At 48.0% G+C, this 17,240-nt stretch overlaps 1 protein-coding gene and 1 long non-coding RNA gene across 5 annotated transcripts in view; one reads left to right on the top strand and one right to left on the bottom strand.

The window, feature by feature from the left end:
* Positions 1 to 15,924, bottom strand: part of ADAMTS9 (ADAM metallopeptidase with thrombospondin type 1 motif 9) — a 140,967-nt gene extending 125,043 nt beyond the window's left edge. For 2 of the 4 annotated variants that reach the window (XM_080995582.1, XM_080995583.1), the window contains exons 1-3: positions 14,000 to 15,919; positions 12,450 to 12,859; positions 8,934 to 9,096 (exon numbers count right to left, since the gene is read on the bottom strand). In XM_080995582.1, the coding sequence (XP_080851708.1) occupies positions 8,934 to 9,096; positions 12,450 to 12,859; positions 14,000 to 14,105 (679 nt within the window). In that variant the 5' untranslated portion in view covers positions 14,106 to 15,919. Of the gene's footprint in view, positions 1 to 8,933; positions 9,097 to 12,449; positions 12,860 to 13,999 lie in introns of all 4 variants that reach the window. The other 2 variants (XM_080995586.1, XM_080995584.1) reach the window with 2 other exon arrangements.
* The window catches only part of LOC308471667, a 28,841-nt gene continuing 22,438 nt past the window's right edge, over positions 10,838 to 17,240 (top strand). Inside the window, exon 1 of the long non-coding RNA XR_013983047.1 lies at positions 10,838 to 11,045. This is a non-coding gene — a long non-coding RNA (uncharacterized lncRNA). The remainder of the gene's footprint in view (positions 11,046 to 17,240) is intronic.

Below are 17,240 nucleotides of genomic sequence, written 5' to 3'. Positions count from 1 at the left end.
TCAGTGATTTTGTGTGAGTCATGGGAAATTCACCAGGACGTGGTGTTTCACAGCACCTTGGAAGAAGAGGCAAAGAGAAATAACTTCTTGAGTGCAGGTGGTGTTCCAAACAAAGACTAATTTCCCTTGCGAGGTCCCCGTTCTTGTACGCCATCTAAATAATCATCGTGTTTAAGAAATATTTACTGGATACTGGTACTCAGAAACCCTCATTTCCAGTTAAGCTACGCTAAGCTCTTCCCTGTCTCACAGAGCTTAGCTATTAAGAATGCGGCTTGCAGATCTCTCCGCAAGTTTTGCCGTTTTTATCCTTGAGCCACTTGCTGCAAAAGTTGTGGCGTTTATGCAACTGTTTGCTCCAGTAATGCTGTAAAAGCTAACCCAAGCGTCGCACTGGAACACAGCTGAGCTTCAAAGACTCCATGAGATTATTTCTTTTCTCTCTGGTTGGCTGGCAACTGTGACTGATGGAGTCGGCCCGCACAAAAGGACCGGGGCGAGCCAAGTTGCAATGATGAAGCTGACAATAGCCCCCGCCAGCCCCCCACTCCCCTTTTGATGGCAAGCCACTCTCTCCAAATAGAAAGGTCAGAGCAGGGGAGTATAAGCAAAGGAGCACACTGCCTCCCATACATCTTCAAGGCGGTTGACACCAGCACAAGAAGATACACTGCAATGATCATAGGACATGATGAATGGCAATGCAGGCATCTATCTTCTGGAGAAGAGGGAACGTAAGAACATAGGACAGACCACTGTCCTAGCTCAGCACTGCCTGCACTCCATGGATTCAGGCATTCTCTCTGGAGATCCACATGCAAAACAGATGCACTACCACTGAGCTATGGATCTGAACCTTGTCCTACTGAATCTTCAATCAAGTAACGAACAAAATGGTTGAATCATAGAATCATAGAGTTGGAAGAGACCACAAGGGCCATCGAGTCCAACCCCCTGCCAAGCAGGAAACACCATCAGAGCACTCCTGACATATGGTTGTCAAGCCTCTGCTTAAAGACCTCCAAAGAAGGAGACTCCACCACACTCCTTGGCAGCAAATTCCACTGTCAAACAGCTCTTACTGTCAGGAAGTTCTTCCTAATGTTTAGGTGGAATCTCTTTCTTGTAGTTTGGATCCATTGCTCCGTGTCCGCTTCTCTGGAGCAGCAGAAAACAACCTATCTCCCTCCTCTATGTGACATCCTTTTATATATTTGAACATGGCTATCATATCACCCCTTAACCTCCTCTTCTCCAGGCTAAACATACCCAGCTCCCTTAGCCGTTCCTCATAAGGCATCGTTTCCAGGCCTTTGACCATTTTGGTTGCCCTCCTCTGAACACGTTCCAGTTTGTCAGTGTCCTTCTTGACACTGGTTGAGTCTTCCTTGGGGTTACTAAAGAAAGCCAAGCAATGTGAGGCTAGTTAGAAGATGGCCCTCATTATCCTCCCCAGATGTGTGGACCACTGGATCGGTGAATGAATGGAGGGAGATTAACAGGAGGATCCCCAAACAAGTTTTTTTTTTCAGGGTCCCTCCAACTACCTTTTATTCAGTGGAATCCATGCTCTGCTGATCCACTCTCCCAAGGGTTGCTGATCAAATGTGCCAGATCCCATGGTTCCTTCCAACTGTTCTGAGTCTCCAGCATCTGATCTCCAAGAAGGGAGCAGAGACAGCTGGAAGAGAGAAACCAGAGGGGCATAGTCCAGCAGCAACCTTTGGAAGAACAAACAATAAAAAGCCTTGTCAGAGGTACCGTTCTCTTGAAAAGTCAGCCCTTCTTACACCTCTAGGTGAGTGTTGCTAATTGGGGCCCCAGTAAAAATTTAAAGGGGGGAAAAAAACCTGGATGTACATTTCCAAAATATAAGATAAAAAAACAAATAAAACAAAACCCACATACAGCAAGTGTTTTGTGTTGTGTAGGCTCTACTAATAATAATAATAATAATAATTTATTTATACCCCGCCCATCTGGCTGAGTCTCCCCAGCCACTCTGGGCGGTTCCCAATCAAGTGTTAAAAACAGTACAGCATTAAATATTAAAAACTTCCCTAAACAGGGCTGCCTTCAAATGTCTTCTAAACATAGGATAGCTGCTTATTTCCTCCACATCTGAAGGGAGGGTGTTCCACAGGGTGGGTGCCACTACTGAGAAGACCCTCTGTCTGGTTCCCTGTAACCTCACTTCTTGCAGCGAGAGAACCGCCAGAAGGCCCTCAGCGTTGGATCTCAGTGTCCGGGCTGAACGATGGGGGTGGAGACACTCCCTCAGGTATACTTACTTATGATGTAAGTAATGGGCCCTGCCTGCTAGCCTGCTCCCTAAAATATCACTGGTTTGCTCATTTCTATATATAGGGTGCCTACATTCTGCATGGACTGCTTGCATGGTCCATATAGCATATATTCAACACAAAAAACAGCAACAATTTTTTGTTGACAAAGGACAGCTGGACATATAAAGGGCCCCATTACCTTGAGTAGCTTAGGGCCTCATCAAACCTAAATCCATCCCTGGCTGGGCGACATCTGGTTTTCAACATTGTAATACATCGATATACAGTGGTGCCTCGCAAGACGAAATTAATCCGTTCCGCGAGAGTCTTCGTCTAGCGGTTTTTTCGTCTTGCGAAGCAACCCTATTAGCGGCTTAACGGATTAGCGCTATTAGCGGTTTAGCGGCTATTAAAGGCTTAAAGGCTTAGCGGATTAGCTGCTAAAAGGCTATTAAAGGCTATTAAAGGCTTAGCGGATTAGATAAAGGGGGGGGAAAGCGAAAAAAAAATCTCAAGACTCGCAAGACATTTTCGTCTTGCGAAGCAAGCCCATAGGGAAATTCGTCCTGCGAAGCAACTCAAAAACGGAAAACCCTTTCGTCTAGCGGGTTTTCCGTCTTGCGAGGCATTCGTCTTGCGGGGCACCACTGTATCACGATGTCTGAAATAAGGATGGAGCTATGCAGAGTCAATGGCTGGCTTCATGGTTTTCCCCACATTGTGATTTTTACATAGCACACATACCATGATTCATGATATATTGCCAGATCAAAAATTATGAGACTGATATCACAATATGGACCGGTTTTGGACTATTTACAGTGGTACATCTGGATGCGAATGGGATCCATTCCGAAGCCCTGTTCGCATCCAGAAGCAAACGCAACCTATGTCCGCACGTCACGATTTGTTGCTTCTGCGCATGCGCGACATCATTTTGACCGTCTGCGCATGTGGCGAAACCCAGAAGTAACACACTCCGTTACTTCCGGGTCGCCGCAACGCGCAACCTGAAAATACTTATCCCAAAGCTATTTCAACCCGAGGTATGACTGTATTGACATATCGCCCAGCCCTACTGATTGCCATTAAGACACCTCTCATGCTTTCTCTAGTTCTCTTCAGCCATAATTTTCCTGTACAGTAGTACGTCAGGTTAAGAACTTAATTCGTTCTGGAGGTCCGTTCTTAACCTGAAACTGTTCTTAACCTGAAGCACCACTTTAGCTAATGGGGGCTGCCGCCACGCCGCCGGAGCACAATTTCTGTTCTCATCCTGAAGCAAAGTTCTTAACCCGAGGTACTATTTCTGGGTTAGCAGAGTCTGTAACCTGAAGTGTATGTAACCTGAAGCATATGTAACCTGAGGTACCACTGTATTAAATTAACATGGGGTGGATGCTCCACGGGAGGGGTGAGTGTTAACTCCACCCCCACTACTATTCCACCTACCTCCCCCATGAACTGAAGGAGCGTTGACTGAAGTGGGGAGCCCCATGTACTTGTGGAAGGTCCCCACACTGGAAAAATCAGGATTCTAACACGAGGAGCCTCCTCTGCTGTTGAGGGCGGTGGAATCCCAAGTGGGGAGAAATATTGTTGCCCTCATCTCCAGCATGTGAGCTTCCTGTAAGAACAGGAAGCTAGACTAGATGGGCCTGTGGTCTGATCCTGCAGGGCTTTCCTTATGCAGATCCCTGCTCCAGGATTTCGGCTTCCAACTCGTGGCAGGCCATCAGAACGAGTGGTGGACAGCAGAGCTGGCAAGCTTACTCCCCACAGCCCTCTCACATGTTAACGCAACTCCTGGCAAGGGGTTTTCCCTCACTTGCTCGCTCACTTTACCCCTAATACTAATTTTTGCACTACTAGTTCCAGTCAACACGGCTAAGTAAACTGGAATCAAATGAATTCCTGCTTCAAGCCCGCTACACACCAATCAACATGAACGATTAACGATAAAGAAAAACCACAACAAAGCAGCTATGGTTAAGGTGATGGCCTGGGCAAAAGACTACCTGCTCACAACACAAAGATGAGTGCTGTGGCAGATGCCTGGACTTTGAGAGCCAAATGCCGTTTAAAAGCACATCAAAACAATGAACGTCATCTCTAAGGGGAATAGTACACAGGCATCTGGCACAGGATATTAATACATAAAATATCAGAAGAGAAACTGTGGGAAGCAACTATGGTAATGGGGGGGAGGGGGGGAGAAGTCTCTTTACGATGTTGGCATAAATAGATCCCGCTACAGGTTTGTAAAGTTCTATATAAAAATATTGGAAAAGAGGTATTGAGAGTGGTTTAAGAATCAAAGCAATGTTTATTATTAAGATAGTGTTTCATAAGAATTGCAAGAGCGGTGGAGGCAGCTGTTAACCCTTTTCCTGTAGTATAGGAACATCACATACTTTATTTTCTCTGTTTATGCAATTACAAAGACGTGTGCAAGTATAGATTTGTTTTCAAATTTTTCATTATTTCATTATTTACTGTGTATTGGCAAACTGTTCTCTCCAAACCCCATTCTCCCCTAATAATTGCTAGGGGGGAAATTGTATGCCAGAATATTCCACTTGAGTATTGGAATGGGTAACAACGGATTAAAACAAAAAGTTATTTTTTTAAAAGTCTATCTTCATTTGAAATTATCTATAAATGCCCACAGCTTCCGGAGGTGCATATCTCCTGGAGTATATCTCCTGGGTACAACCATATAAAATGGATATTAATTAAATCATTTTCAGAATTGTCAATCAGCTTGAACTTGAACCATGTATTGAGCTAGGTTTGATTTTTAAAAGGATTGGTGCTGAATTCAATGAGTGGGGCTGCAAATACAGCACAATATGGGAAGTAAGAAAGAAGTGACCAAGTTGCATTAGAAAAAAGGCAGGAAAAAGCCCCCCCCCCCTAAACACAAACATTCATAGTGAAGGCAAACAATCAGCTTCATTTCGCCTTAGTGATAGTCTCACATACCGTATTGGCCCAAATATAAACCACAACCGAATATAAGCCACACCTTTAAAAAAAAAATTGAGGGGGGGAGACAATACTCGAATATAAGACGACCACATGGCGACCACGTGGTCCAAGCAAAAAATTGTGGTGCTAGAGGACCCGCACGGCGCACTGGGAAATGATGGGGGGCCCGCCGAAGAGGCCCCAACACTCCTCTGAACTGCCAGCCTTACACAGTGCAGCTGGGGGGAGGTTTGCATAGAGCGGAGGTGGCCCACCCGGGCACCCGCAACCCACCGCCAGCTGCCCCCCCAATTCCGGGTGGACATCCCCCTCTCCCTAAAAGTGGCGGCGGGGGCCGACTGGGCAAGAAGAGACATTCTGCGGGGGGCGGGCACAGCTTGCCTCACACCATGCCAGGTAGGTGTCCCCCGCTACGTTAACAGCGGAGGGGCAGGCAGAGAGGGATTGCATGGCAGTGGTGGCGTAGCAGCCCCCACCGGCACTCGCCATCCCACCGCCCGCTGCTCCCGGCACTGGGTGGCCACCCCCCCTGACAGCGGAGGCCCACCGCGGGAAGCGGTGGCACTGGCGGCCGGCTGCCAGCAATCTGCCACCCCGTTTGGTAGGGCTCCAGCAGCAGTTACAAGGCTTGGGAGCAGTGGGCAGGTTGTGCGCCACTGCCCCGAGCTCCCGCCCACTTTGCCGGCGGCCTCCCCCCCTTCGCTCTGACGGCTCGGGGGAGGCTTGGGAGCAGCGGACGAGGCGGGCACCATTGTCCCGCACCCCCGACAGCCCTCGTGGTGGCATCCTAGGCTGTCCCAGCAGCGATATCGTAAGGTCACGAATATAAGTCGCACTTTAACTTTTCACTGTCAGAATCTGGGGGGGAAAGTGTGGCTTATATTTGGGCCAATACAGTAGTATGGTTGCATATAAACAAACCCCTTTGCGCATCTTAAACATGTTTGAGGTCAAGGGATAGCCCCCTCCCTGGCCACTGAGTCATCTGCCAGTCATGCTTTTCACTTCCATGCGCAGTGAGCACAAAGGACCTGAGACATGTACTGATGTATGCAAACAGGGCTTCTTCTGTAGGACCCAGAAAGACCCCTGTGAAAGGTTGTTTTATGTGCATAGCTAGTACACGCATGGGGGGCAGCAAACATGCCGCTACAGGCAGGTGCGGTGAGCAGTCTCAGGGAACAGCCACCCCCTCCATGTGGCATTTAAACATGTGAGAGATTTGCCTGACCACCCCCAGCATGGTATTTGACAAGCTAGAATCATGTTACGAATAGCAAAGATGGCACCTGGAGCAGAAGAGAGGGGACCTGGAACAAGAGAGACTTAGGTTATTTCACAGGCAAAATTCTGACACAATCCTACTCAGTGTGAGGGCCAGCACTGGGGGTTTCAGGTCCAGTATTCATTCTGCAGAAGCGCACATTTAAAGTGCTTATTCCGCATTGAGAGTCATGGCTTCCTCGCCAAATAATCCCAGCAACTGTAGTTTGTGTCTCCAAACACCTCACAGCTCCCAAATCTCTCCTGTTCCGGGTTGCCTCTCTCCTGCATGGCATGGACGGCACACAACCCGAGAAAACAAACAACAGCTACACTAGAATGTGTGGCTGCCGTTGCACTAGGCCGAAATGCGCCCAGGCAGTTGGAATACAGGGACAGTAAAAAGTAAATTTCAGTGGTATCTCGGGTTAAGTACTTAATTCGTTCTGGAGGTCTGTTCTTAACCTGAAATTATTCTTAACCTGAAGCACTACTTTAGCTAATGAGGCCTCCCGCTGCCACCGTGCCGCCGGAGCACGATTTCTGTTCTCATCCTGAAGCAAAGTTCTTAACCTGAGGTACTATTTCTGGGTTAGCGGAGTCTGTAATCTGAAGCGTATGTAACCCGAGGTACCACTGTACTGGATGCAAACAGACACGCAGAGAGAAAAAGACATGTTGTGTTGAAGTTGGGGCAGGGGGAATCTAGTTATAGACAGAGAGTGTTTGTGCTGATCATGCCATGGTTCAACCCTTGTATGAGACAGTTGCATATTCCTGTATTGAAGGGGTTCAAGGATTCTGTAATAACAGCAAAGCGCAATGTAAGTCAATGGCATCCCTGCTCCCCAAATATATGTGGACACACACACAAAAATCCATACATGTGTTTTAGGCAAATATGGCTCTTCATGCCTCTCTCATAAATGCGCGGATGTATTGCAATGAGGCAACTGGCGGGAACATTGTAGTTGTCTCCTGGCACAGCGATGGATGGTTCCCCCCATGCAAACCCGCTACGGATATTTACGCCGGATGCTGGGGAAGCATGTGAGATGGGAGTGGAGCAGGGCCTTTCTCCTGGAGTGTCGTTTTAAGTGGTCAACATCAGCCTGTGACCAAGAGGTCTCATCTGAAATGTTTTGCAAGGTTCTATAGGCCTGTATCGTTAAGTGGTAATCTTACTCCCACCTCTTGTCTTCCAAATCAGTGTATAAGATTGTGCATGGTGTGAAGAAAGTGGACCTTTATCTAATACTAGAACTCAGTGACATCCAGTGAAGCTAAATCTTGGAAGAGCCAGCACAGATGTAAGAACAAAAGGCAAAAGAAAGTAAGGCAATCAAGAGCCCACCATAGCTATGATGTATCTCCACTGTTGGAGGCCGGGCTCTCCTTACGTTCTTATGTTAATGAAAGTAGCAACACCAGCCTGCAATGCATTAACTGTATCTTCAGTTTTAAGCATGTATCATAGAGTTGGAAAGTTGGAAGGGACACCAAGGGTCATAAATAAATTTATTTATGTATTTATTCTTATAAGTAAATGTAACGTAAAGGTAAAGGACCCCTGGACGGTTAAGTCCAGTCAAAGGCGACTATGGGGTTGTGGCGCTCATTTTGCTTTCAGGCAGAGGGAGCCGGCGTTTGTCCACAGACAGCTTTCCGATTCATGTGGCCAGCATGATGAAACCACTTCTGGCACAACAGAACACCGTGACAGACACCAGAGCACATGGAAACACCGTTTACCTTCCTGCCGGAGCGGTACCTATTTATCTACTTGCACCGGTGTGCTTTCAAACTGCTAGGTAGGCAGGAGCTTGGACAGAGCAAGGGGAGCTCACCCTGTTGTGCGGATTTGAACCGCCAACCTTCTGTCGGCAAGCCCATGAGGCTCAGTGGTTTAGACCACAGCGCCACCCGCATCCCTTACTTACATTATAAGTAAATGTATTTGTGCACAAACACTATGAGAGAGAAGGCCGAAGGAGCTCTCCCCTTCCCTCCTGCCTCAGGGCATTATGGACTGAGTTTCATGCAATATTGTGCCCTTGTAGTTTGAAGGAGAAAAGGGGCACAGCTCCACAAGCAGTGCGAAACAAAAAGGGGAAAATTCAAGCACAAGAGATGAAAGGCAGACCTGAAAGGAGCTGAGCTTTGCCTTGGGGCAATCAATAAAGCTAGAGCCCAAAGCAAACTCAAATGAGCAACGGGACTAGGTTATCCATTCCAGGGAGATATTCTTAGAAAGTAAGCAGCCCACATCCATCAGTTCTTCATCCCCGATTTAGGATTCCAATCCTCGTGGGCTATCTTGGATGGTTTCAAAATTATTCTTACCTCCTGCAAACTCAATGCTAAAGGTCAGGGGAAAGCAAAATATGGGATTACCTGAAGTGTCGCAAGTCTGCTTGTCCCTTGGCAGGGCTGTCGGAGGTACGCTGTGTCTGTAGACCACGTGTGGCTTTTTGTGCTCTTCTGCATACTCTTGCTGGTCAGGCGGTATCAGTGGCTCTACAAAATACTCTCCATCATGAGACCTGAACGTGCCGAGCTGAGAAGGAATGAAAATAATACCATGAAGCTTCCGACAGAGCTGTGCCGAGGTGGGAGAAGATTCATTCAAAGACTCTGAAACAGGGCAGAAGGGGGCAAAAGAGGACAGGACTCCTTACCTTTCAGAGGTTTGCAGAAGAAGGGATTCCAACAGGCAAGGCTTGCATCATCATCATCGTCATCATTTTATTATTTATAACCCACCCATCTGGCTGGGTTGCCCCTGCCACTCTGGGTGGCTTCCAAAACATATGAAAACATCTGGCCACTCTGTTTCTAAACTCCTGCTAAGAATGGGAATTTGCACAAAGGCTGCATTTGCATGACATTTGGGTGGCTTTGGTACACATGGCATGTACAGTATTTGCTTTGCATCGTCGGCTCTTTCCCAAGATTCCTTAAGGTGAATACTACGTGACATGTTTGAAGGCCTGCAAAGCAGGGATGATGAAACTGCATGCCTCTGGGCATTGCTGAACTGCAACTCCCATCATCCCCAACAACTGGTCATGCTAGCTGGGGTTGATGGGAGTTCGAGTCCACCAGCATCTGGAGACCACACCAGTTCCCCACCCGGCCACAGAGGAACAACATCCACTTGCAACTCCTTGAATATAAACTCAATGGCCAGAAAGAATCTTGGGTACCACAATGAAGTAGTAAGCAAATGACTTTGTCCTGCTCTTTGACTCCTTGAACTGTTTAAAAAGTTGTGCAAACCACACACTAACTCTACCACTGTGGTGCAATCAAATGAGCAAGCCAGCAGGGGAGAATTTCTCAGATGTTCTGCTTTTTCACAGAGTTCTCCCCGGCCACAAGCTGCACCTTGAGGTATTTATGTATTCTTGGACGGAGGTGGGGACTACCACTTTTTCTGGACTAACCGGCAGCACTGGGCATGGATCAGTGAACTGAGAGAGAAACTTCTCTTTTCTCAGGCTGGATTTCTATAAGAAGCTAAAAAAGAGCCAAGAAGAGCCTGTTGGATCATCCAGTCCAAGCATCCTGTTCTCACAGTGGCCAACTGGATGCCTGTGGGAAGCCAGGATTCGAACACAAGAGCACTCTCCCCTCCTGCGGTTTCCAGCAAGTGGAACTACTGCCTCCATCCGTGGAGGCTCAGCAGAGCCATCAGAGCCCTCTTCTCCATGAATTCATCTGAAAGAAACCTCTTTTAAAGCCATCCAAGTTGGTGGCCATCATCACTGCCTCCTTCTGGAGGGAGTTCCATATGCACTGAGTGAAGAAGCACTTCGCTTCATCAGTCCCAAACCTTTCAACCTGCAGCTTTGTCGGACGTCTTATTTGTAGGTTATCATCCTGGATCTCTCAAACACGATCAAGATGGGAGGTGGCACAAGAGATCACATCTCAGAAGCACTTAAAGACACTCGCTGCAGAGGTGGCCCCTCTTACAGATCCAGTCAAATTACAAACAGGGACCTGCTCGGTCCCATTACCACCATTCCCCACAGGGGCTTGTGGAGGGAAGATCTCTCTTGACGTCTTCCTTGCCTTTCCACCTTAAGTTTCCAGCGGGCTGAAGAGGCTGGGAAGTTCCTGGACTCCCTTAAGGTCGATCCCAGTAGGAAAGCACAGTGCCTGAGCTCAGTTAGGAAAATGAGTGTTATTTCCCCTCCTCTTCTGGTAAGCCATGCTTGTCTAGAGGGCTGGCAGAACACACTCCCACCCCCTGGTGGCTCTTTCCGCAGAGCCCTGGGCCCTCCCTCCCCTCCACTGCCTCCGCCCCCTAAGCATCAGAACATCACAACAACAATGGCACAGAGGTTTACTACAACTGCGCAAGCAGAATCTTGGAGGAAAGGAGCATGGTTTTGCGGGGGGAGAAAACGGGCTACCTGTCACTGCATCCCTTTCCCACCTCTGATGTACACCTGTGGGGCACTGCCCCAGGCAACCCCAACACCAGGACAGTTCTGCCTGGTAAGTATGGCTAAAACTTAGCTGCTTGCACCTCTCTCTCTCTCTGGAACAGAGGGGGGATTGGGGAGGGGGGAGAAAAGCAAAACCTCTCATCTTTTTTCTTCCCCTTGCAACTGGGACAGAAAGCTGATGAGTGTCAGGTTTTGACAGCAGGACCCAAAGCTTTCTTACAACTTCTTAAAACAGGACTTCTTCCAAGTGGGGAAATGACAGCTTAATCAAATTACTCTTTTGGTGCTCTGAAAGCTTGGAACCGTACCACTCTTCCCGCAAACCCACCTACTGGATCAAAGTAGCAGTATCTATCCTGACTATATACCCCCCATCCTTGGGCAGGCTTCCTTAGCAAGAACTGCGCACACTGTCTGACACCATGCCATGCTTTTCAACTTAAAACCTGTTAAACTAGAGAGGAGCCCTGCCGGCTTTAAGGACACTTTTCAAGAAACTTCCAAGTTGCAGAGCTGTAGAGCAGTAAACTTTCGTCCCTAGGGGGAGCGAGGGGGGAAGAAAAGGGGAAAACACACGCTGCTTCTATTTGTCTCCTTCCACCTTAAATGGCTCTCGGGCTCAGAGCACCACCCTTGTTTGGGGTTCTTCTGACTGCGAATCCTCCTCCCACCAAACCCACCCATCTGCCCCCTCCTCCAAAAAGCTGCCTGGGGTAACCCCACCTCCCAGCTTCCTCTCCCATCGCAATCCCAGCCTCACGTCAGAGCCCTGCAGTTCCCCTGTTAAGTCTCCTTGGCTGGACACTGCTCATGTGTTTGTCAATGGGAATAGGAGGGAGAGAAGGACTTGGCTCTAATGACCTTTGGGAGAAAAAAAACCCCAGAATTTGCTAATGATCACTGCTTGTTCCTGGCAGATCCTTGCCCCCCCCCCCAACCCTCCTTTCTCCCTCCCCACATTGCTTTTCCCTCTTCCCCATCAATCAAAACGAGCTCTCCTCAAAAGTGAATCCTTTGATTTTTGATCTACTGCTCTAGCCTCTGAACACAATGGCAATTCCTTAACTTTTGTATCGCTTTTTTAAAAAAGAGTGCTTTGTAAATAAGGTGGGGGGGGGGGAAGAGATGCTGAAGGAAGGAAAGCAGCCAGTTCTGATATCCATCTGCAAACAACTTTTAACAAACAGGAGTTTTGCTTTGTTTAAAAGCCTTATCTTTAACTTCAGCACTCCTCCTACATGCAGACAGGTTCCAACAGAGCCACAGGGCAAGGATGTTTAAAAAAAGTGTGACATAATCCCAAGCATCCCCAAATGTGGTTCAGAATCAAGGACTGAGAATGAATTCCTTCCACCCCACCCCTGCCCCTATAAACAACAAGAGGGGCTGTCCATCTTGTGACAACAAAACTCCATCCACAGCCAAGACCAGCAAGGAAGGCCACTTAACTTACCATCCCAGAACAGAGGCTGATGACTGCTGTGTGCCGGGGCTCGGTGTTGACATGTCCCTTGTAGAAACAGTGCTTAATGTCACTTTCCTCCTCCTCGGTGTAAAAGTTTGTTTGGTTAACCTCAGGTACTCCCAGGAGGCTGACAGTGAAGAGAGGAGCAATAAATCCCGAATGGGCTGTAAGGTTGAAAAAGAAGTGTTGCCCAAAGGCTGTGAGCCTATAGTGCGCTTGGACGGCACTGGAAGATGGGGAGGAGGAGGAGGTAGCAACCGGGCCCCAGGCCTCAGCGTCCAAATGGAGACTCCGCTTCTTCCTTCGAAAGTGGACCTTGGGAGGGAAGGGCTCTCCAAACTCATTCACCCGGGTGGGGGTCACTATCTCGTACTCACTCAGAGTCTCCAGCAGTTTAGCTGTCGAGAGGGAACAAAACAGATCCCCTGTGAGCGGATGCAAGTGTGCGCGTCTGTGCACTATACAATATTATTTCCACCCCGTGGGACTGTGAGAAATCCAGCACCAAGGGAAACCAGCAACTGCCCCATAGAGGGGCCATTTCCTTATCTGTGGGAAAGACACAGTAAGTGACTGTGGAAGGTGCTTTTTCTGAACACTGCCCATCTTTCCCAAGAGTTTTAAGATCTCCCTTGCCTCATTCACTTGAAATAACTGATGTGCATTCTGCAAACGCTCACAAAGGTAAAGGAGGCTGGTGGTTTAGAGCAATAGGGCAGAGGCTGCCTGTGAGGGAGGAAAAAACTTTCCGCTCTTATGTAACCATGCTAAGCACTGCGAACAGCACATGCACTCGGCAGCAACTGCACAAACGGGACATAAAATTCCTTAACCACCGCAAAATGCACACAGGTATATATGAATGTATGTGCACCGCAAGGTTGACATCTCCTAAAACCCTATGCGGCTCTGGAAAGAAAGCACTTAGTTCTGGGCCACTGCAAACAGCATCCTTCTGAGGCTGAGCCAAGCAGTTCAGTTCAGCCCAAGGAAACGTTCAGGAGGTGAGCGAATTAACAGGTTTGCTAACAGGAGCTCCCTTCCCCCCCCCGCCCTCCCCAATGCAAAAGTTTTGCCTTTAAACACTGAGCACAAAAAGAGCCAACAGAAATGTCCAGCTGTTTGCAGCAGAAGTACACATGGCACAAGTGCTGGAGTTTTAGGTTTTTGGTTTTTTTAGTAAAAAAATGTTTAGGGAGGCTGCTTTCCAGCCACAGGCAGCGAAAGAGAAAAGCAAAGCAGGCTGAACTACCGACAGCAATGTTGCGGGGCTGCAAGTGTTTCGAAATCTTAAGCACAGCATACATATATTTGTAGGCGGAGCTGCTAGCAGACTGGATACGTCTGGAGCTCCAATTGCTTAGGAACGCTTTCTGCGCTTTGCAGATTTGCCTCCCCGCGTTGAAAAGGAAAGCGTGACACCCCCTTCAGCCCACCCCGCCACGAGCAAAGCAATGCCAAACTTAAAAAGAAAAAGAAAATTATTTTTATTTTATTTTTTAAAAAAAGAAATTATTTCAGGCGCTGCTGTATCTTACCTTGTCTCAGATGCAACCTTTCCTTCCTTGCTGCTGCACCGGCTACATTCAAGAAGGCTTGCAGGAAGAGCGTGCTTAATCCCACTGCCCATAACACAAGCTGCATGGTGGTTTGTGCCGCTCCGTTGCAGCGGGTCAGCCTTTCCACACCCCCGTTTCGTCCCCTTCTTTCGCCTTCTTGCTGCTTGGAGGTGGGGTGGGGGGGAGCGAGGAGAGCGGGGGGGGGGGTGTTGGAGCCAAAACTTCAGAGAGAGCTTTTTCCCCCACTCTCCTTGGCTGCCTCCCCTCCTCCCTCCCTCTCTCCTTCTTCCCTCCCTCCCTCCTCCTCCTCCACCTCCCGCAACTTCACTTTTATTAAACGTGGGGATCCCTCCGATCCGAGTCGCTTTCTGCTGTGGCCACCACTGCCCGCTCTGGAGAGTTGTTGATCGGCAGGAGCGGAAAGACTCGAGCGCGGTGGATCGGGTGCACCATAGTGCAGGGAAGAGGGGCTGGCGTGCGGGGGGGGGGGCGGGAAAGACGCCGCTGCACTTTTGGTGGGCTGCCTCCTTTGCTCTCCCACCCACCCCTCTCTCCCTCTCCCCCCCGTTTGCCTGCCGGACTAGAGAGTGCTTGGGAACCACTTTAGGATACCGGAGTAGGGGCGGGATCGCAGAGATCAAATGCCCGGAGATCCCGCCTCCCTTTAAGGAGGGGATTGAGAGAGAAGGAGTTGGTTGCGTGCGTGCGTCCGTGTCCCCCGCGTTACTTGCGAGAAGAGTGTCCCGCAGCGAGGCTCTGGGATTCGCCTTTCCAAATGAAACGTTGGTTCTTGCAGGTTCGGGTGGAAATCGAAAGGGCTGGGCCTCCTTCCGAAACCGAGCCCAAAAGGCACGAGAGATCCGAGATCTTAAGCTTTTGGAAGAGCGATCAGGGCCGGGGTTGGGGGTGGTGGCGGCTGAATTCTGCAGCCAGGACTGCCAATAAATGTGGCACAATATAATCATTTCCACAAAAAGTTTTTAGTGGCCCGCTCTTCGGTTTCCTTTTGTGCACTCCTCCTTCGTCACTCACTCACTCTCTCTCTCCACCCCTGTCTGCTGAAAGCCAAAACTGCCCGCTTGAATTACTCCCCTTCTCTATAATTTGTTTTCTTCCAAAAAGGAGGAAGCTACTTTGAAAAGTATAGGCGGCAGCAGGGAAGCTTCGCACCTATTTATCGTTCCCTGGACTGAGAGTTAATCTGGAACAATCGCGCGCATTATTAACACTTTATGGAGTGTGGAAAAACCCTTTGTCGCTTCCTTTGATACTGAGAGAGAAAGAAGGGGGGGGGGAGGTCACCAGCCACAAGAATCTTACCTTTCTCCCTTGGTTTTTTGTTTATTCGCTGCTTATTTGGATTTTGTTGTTGTTAGTTTTTCTTAGTGAAACCTCTTGCAAAGTAAAGCTTTATTTATAACAAGATAAACTTCCTTGGAAGTAAGCCCCATTCATTGTGATTTACTCCGGAGTAAACTTCCACAACATGAGTTGCATAATTCAAAGGAAGTCAAAGTTCACGCTTGATAGGGTGATTCTATGGCCCAGCTAGGTGCTGCCATTATATAGGAACCTACAGTGATTTAACTACTAGGGAGCCTGAGGTTCTCCAAGCTGTGTCTAAAGCACAGGAAACAGCAGCAGCAGCAAAAAAAAAAGGGGGGGCGGTACAATGAAAAATGACCGCCACCCCCAGCTATTCCTATCATGGCATATGCTGATGATATCACCACAATACCAATACATGTGTGGCACCAATCAAAAGCTGGCGACAGCTCCCACTGGCCAATCAACATATGGCACCAGTGGAACACCAAGGTGATGCCACTCAAACCAGAATAATACAGAATGGTAGTTAATGATGAGTTAAAGCAGGCATAGGCAAACTCAGCCCTCTAGATGTGTTGGGACTACAACTCCCATCATCCCTGACCACTGGTCCTGCTAGCTAGGGGTGATGGGAGTTGTAGTCCCAAAACAGCTGGAGGGCCAAGTTTGCCTATGCCTGAATTAAAGTATGACTTGTAGTACAGTACAGTGGTACCTCAGGTTAAGAGCTTAATTCGTTCTGGAGGTCTATTCTTAACCTGAAACTGTTCTTAACCTGAAGCACCACTTTAGCTAATGGGGCCTTCTGCTGCCGCGCTGCCGGAACACGATTTCTGTTCTCATCCTGAAGCAAAGTTCTTAACCCGAGGTACTATTTCTGGGTTAGCGGAGTCTGTAACCTGAAGCGTATGTAACCTGAGGTACCACTGTATAATGTGGAAGTGTGGCTTGTGTGTGGGATTGGGTACTGTACTAATCCCCCTTAAATGAGGATAGCACTGCAAAGACCCTTCAAAATCAACCGACTTTCAGTTTTAATAACTAAAGCTGAAACATGCTGATTATTTTCTTTCTCACATTTTTCGGGGGGGGGGGGTAGTATATATATATTTGTCATCCTCACAACAGTTCTGTAAAGTGGGTTAGACCTGCCTCACCAGAGAGTTTGGACTACAGCCGGCATAGGCAAACTCTGCCCTCCAGATGTTTTGGGACTACAATTTCTATCATCCCTGACCACTGGTCCTGCTAGTTAAAGATGATGGGAGATGTAGTCCTAAAACATCTGGAAGGCCGAGTTTGCGTAAGCCGGGACTATATCTTCCTCCAGCCATCCAGCAAGTGCTTGGGTTGACAAAGGCTTGGTTATACTAGAAGCATCTTGCTAGAGATCATCTTGGGAACTTCTGGCTAAACCCTTTGTCCCCCTTTGACAGTAGAGTGTTTTAAAATGCATGGTGTGAACATGACCAGGAGTTTGGCTTCTTAAAAACCCTCTTCTCGTGTTACTTGTGCGAAGGGGCAACATGGACACAAAATGGTGGTGGTGGGGTCACAGCTCCTCTACCCACCTCATATTGTTGAGGGTTAACTTCCAAGGTGAGGAACCTTCCTCTCTGTGTAGATTCCCTGTGTGATTTTATATATCTTTATTAAGTTTTCAATTTTATTTTCAACAAAATCATTATCACATATAACATATATAGAACCCCCTCCCATGGCTTCCCTCAGCTTCCCCTTCTTGTTCTTTAAATATTGCTTGTCCTGCCTAATTTGTTGTACCTTAATTTTGTAATCCTTTAATTAAATATTGTTATATTCTTATAATTTTTATGCCCTATTTCCCAAGTCACATCTTATGTTTTATTATTTACCCCTTTATTGTCTCTTA

The sequence above is a fragment of the Podarcis pityusensis genome, assembly GCF_964106645.2.
Source record: "Podarcis pityusensis genome assembly, chromosome: 2".
Taxonomy (NCBI): domain Eukaryota; kingdom Metazoa; phylum Chordata; class Lepidosauria; order Squamata; family Lacertidae; genus Podarcis; species Podarcis pityusensis.
This window is presented reverse-complemented; position numbering and strand designations above follow the sequence as displayed.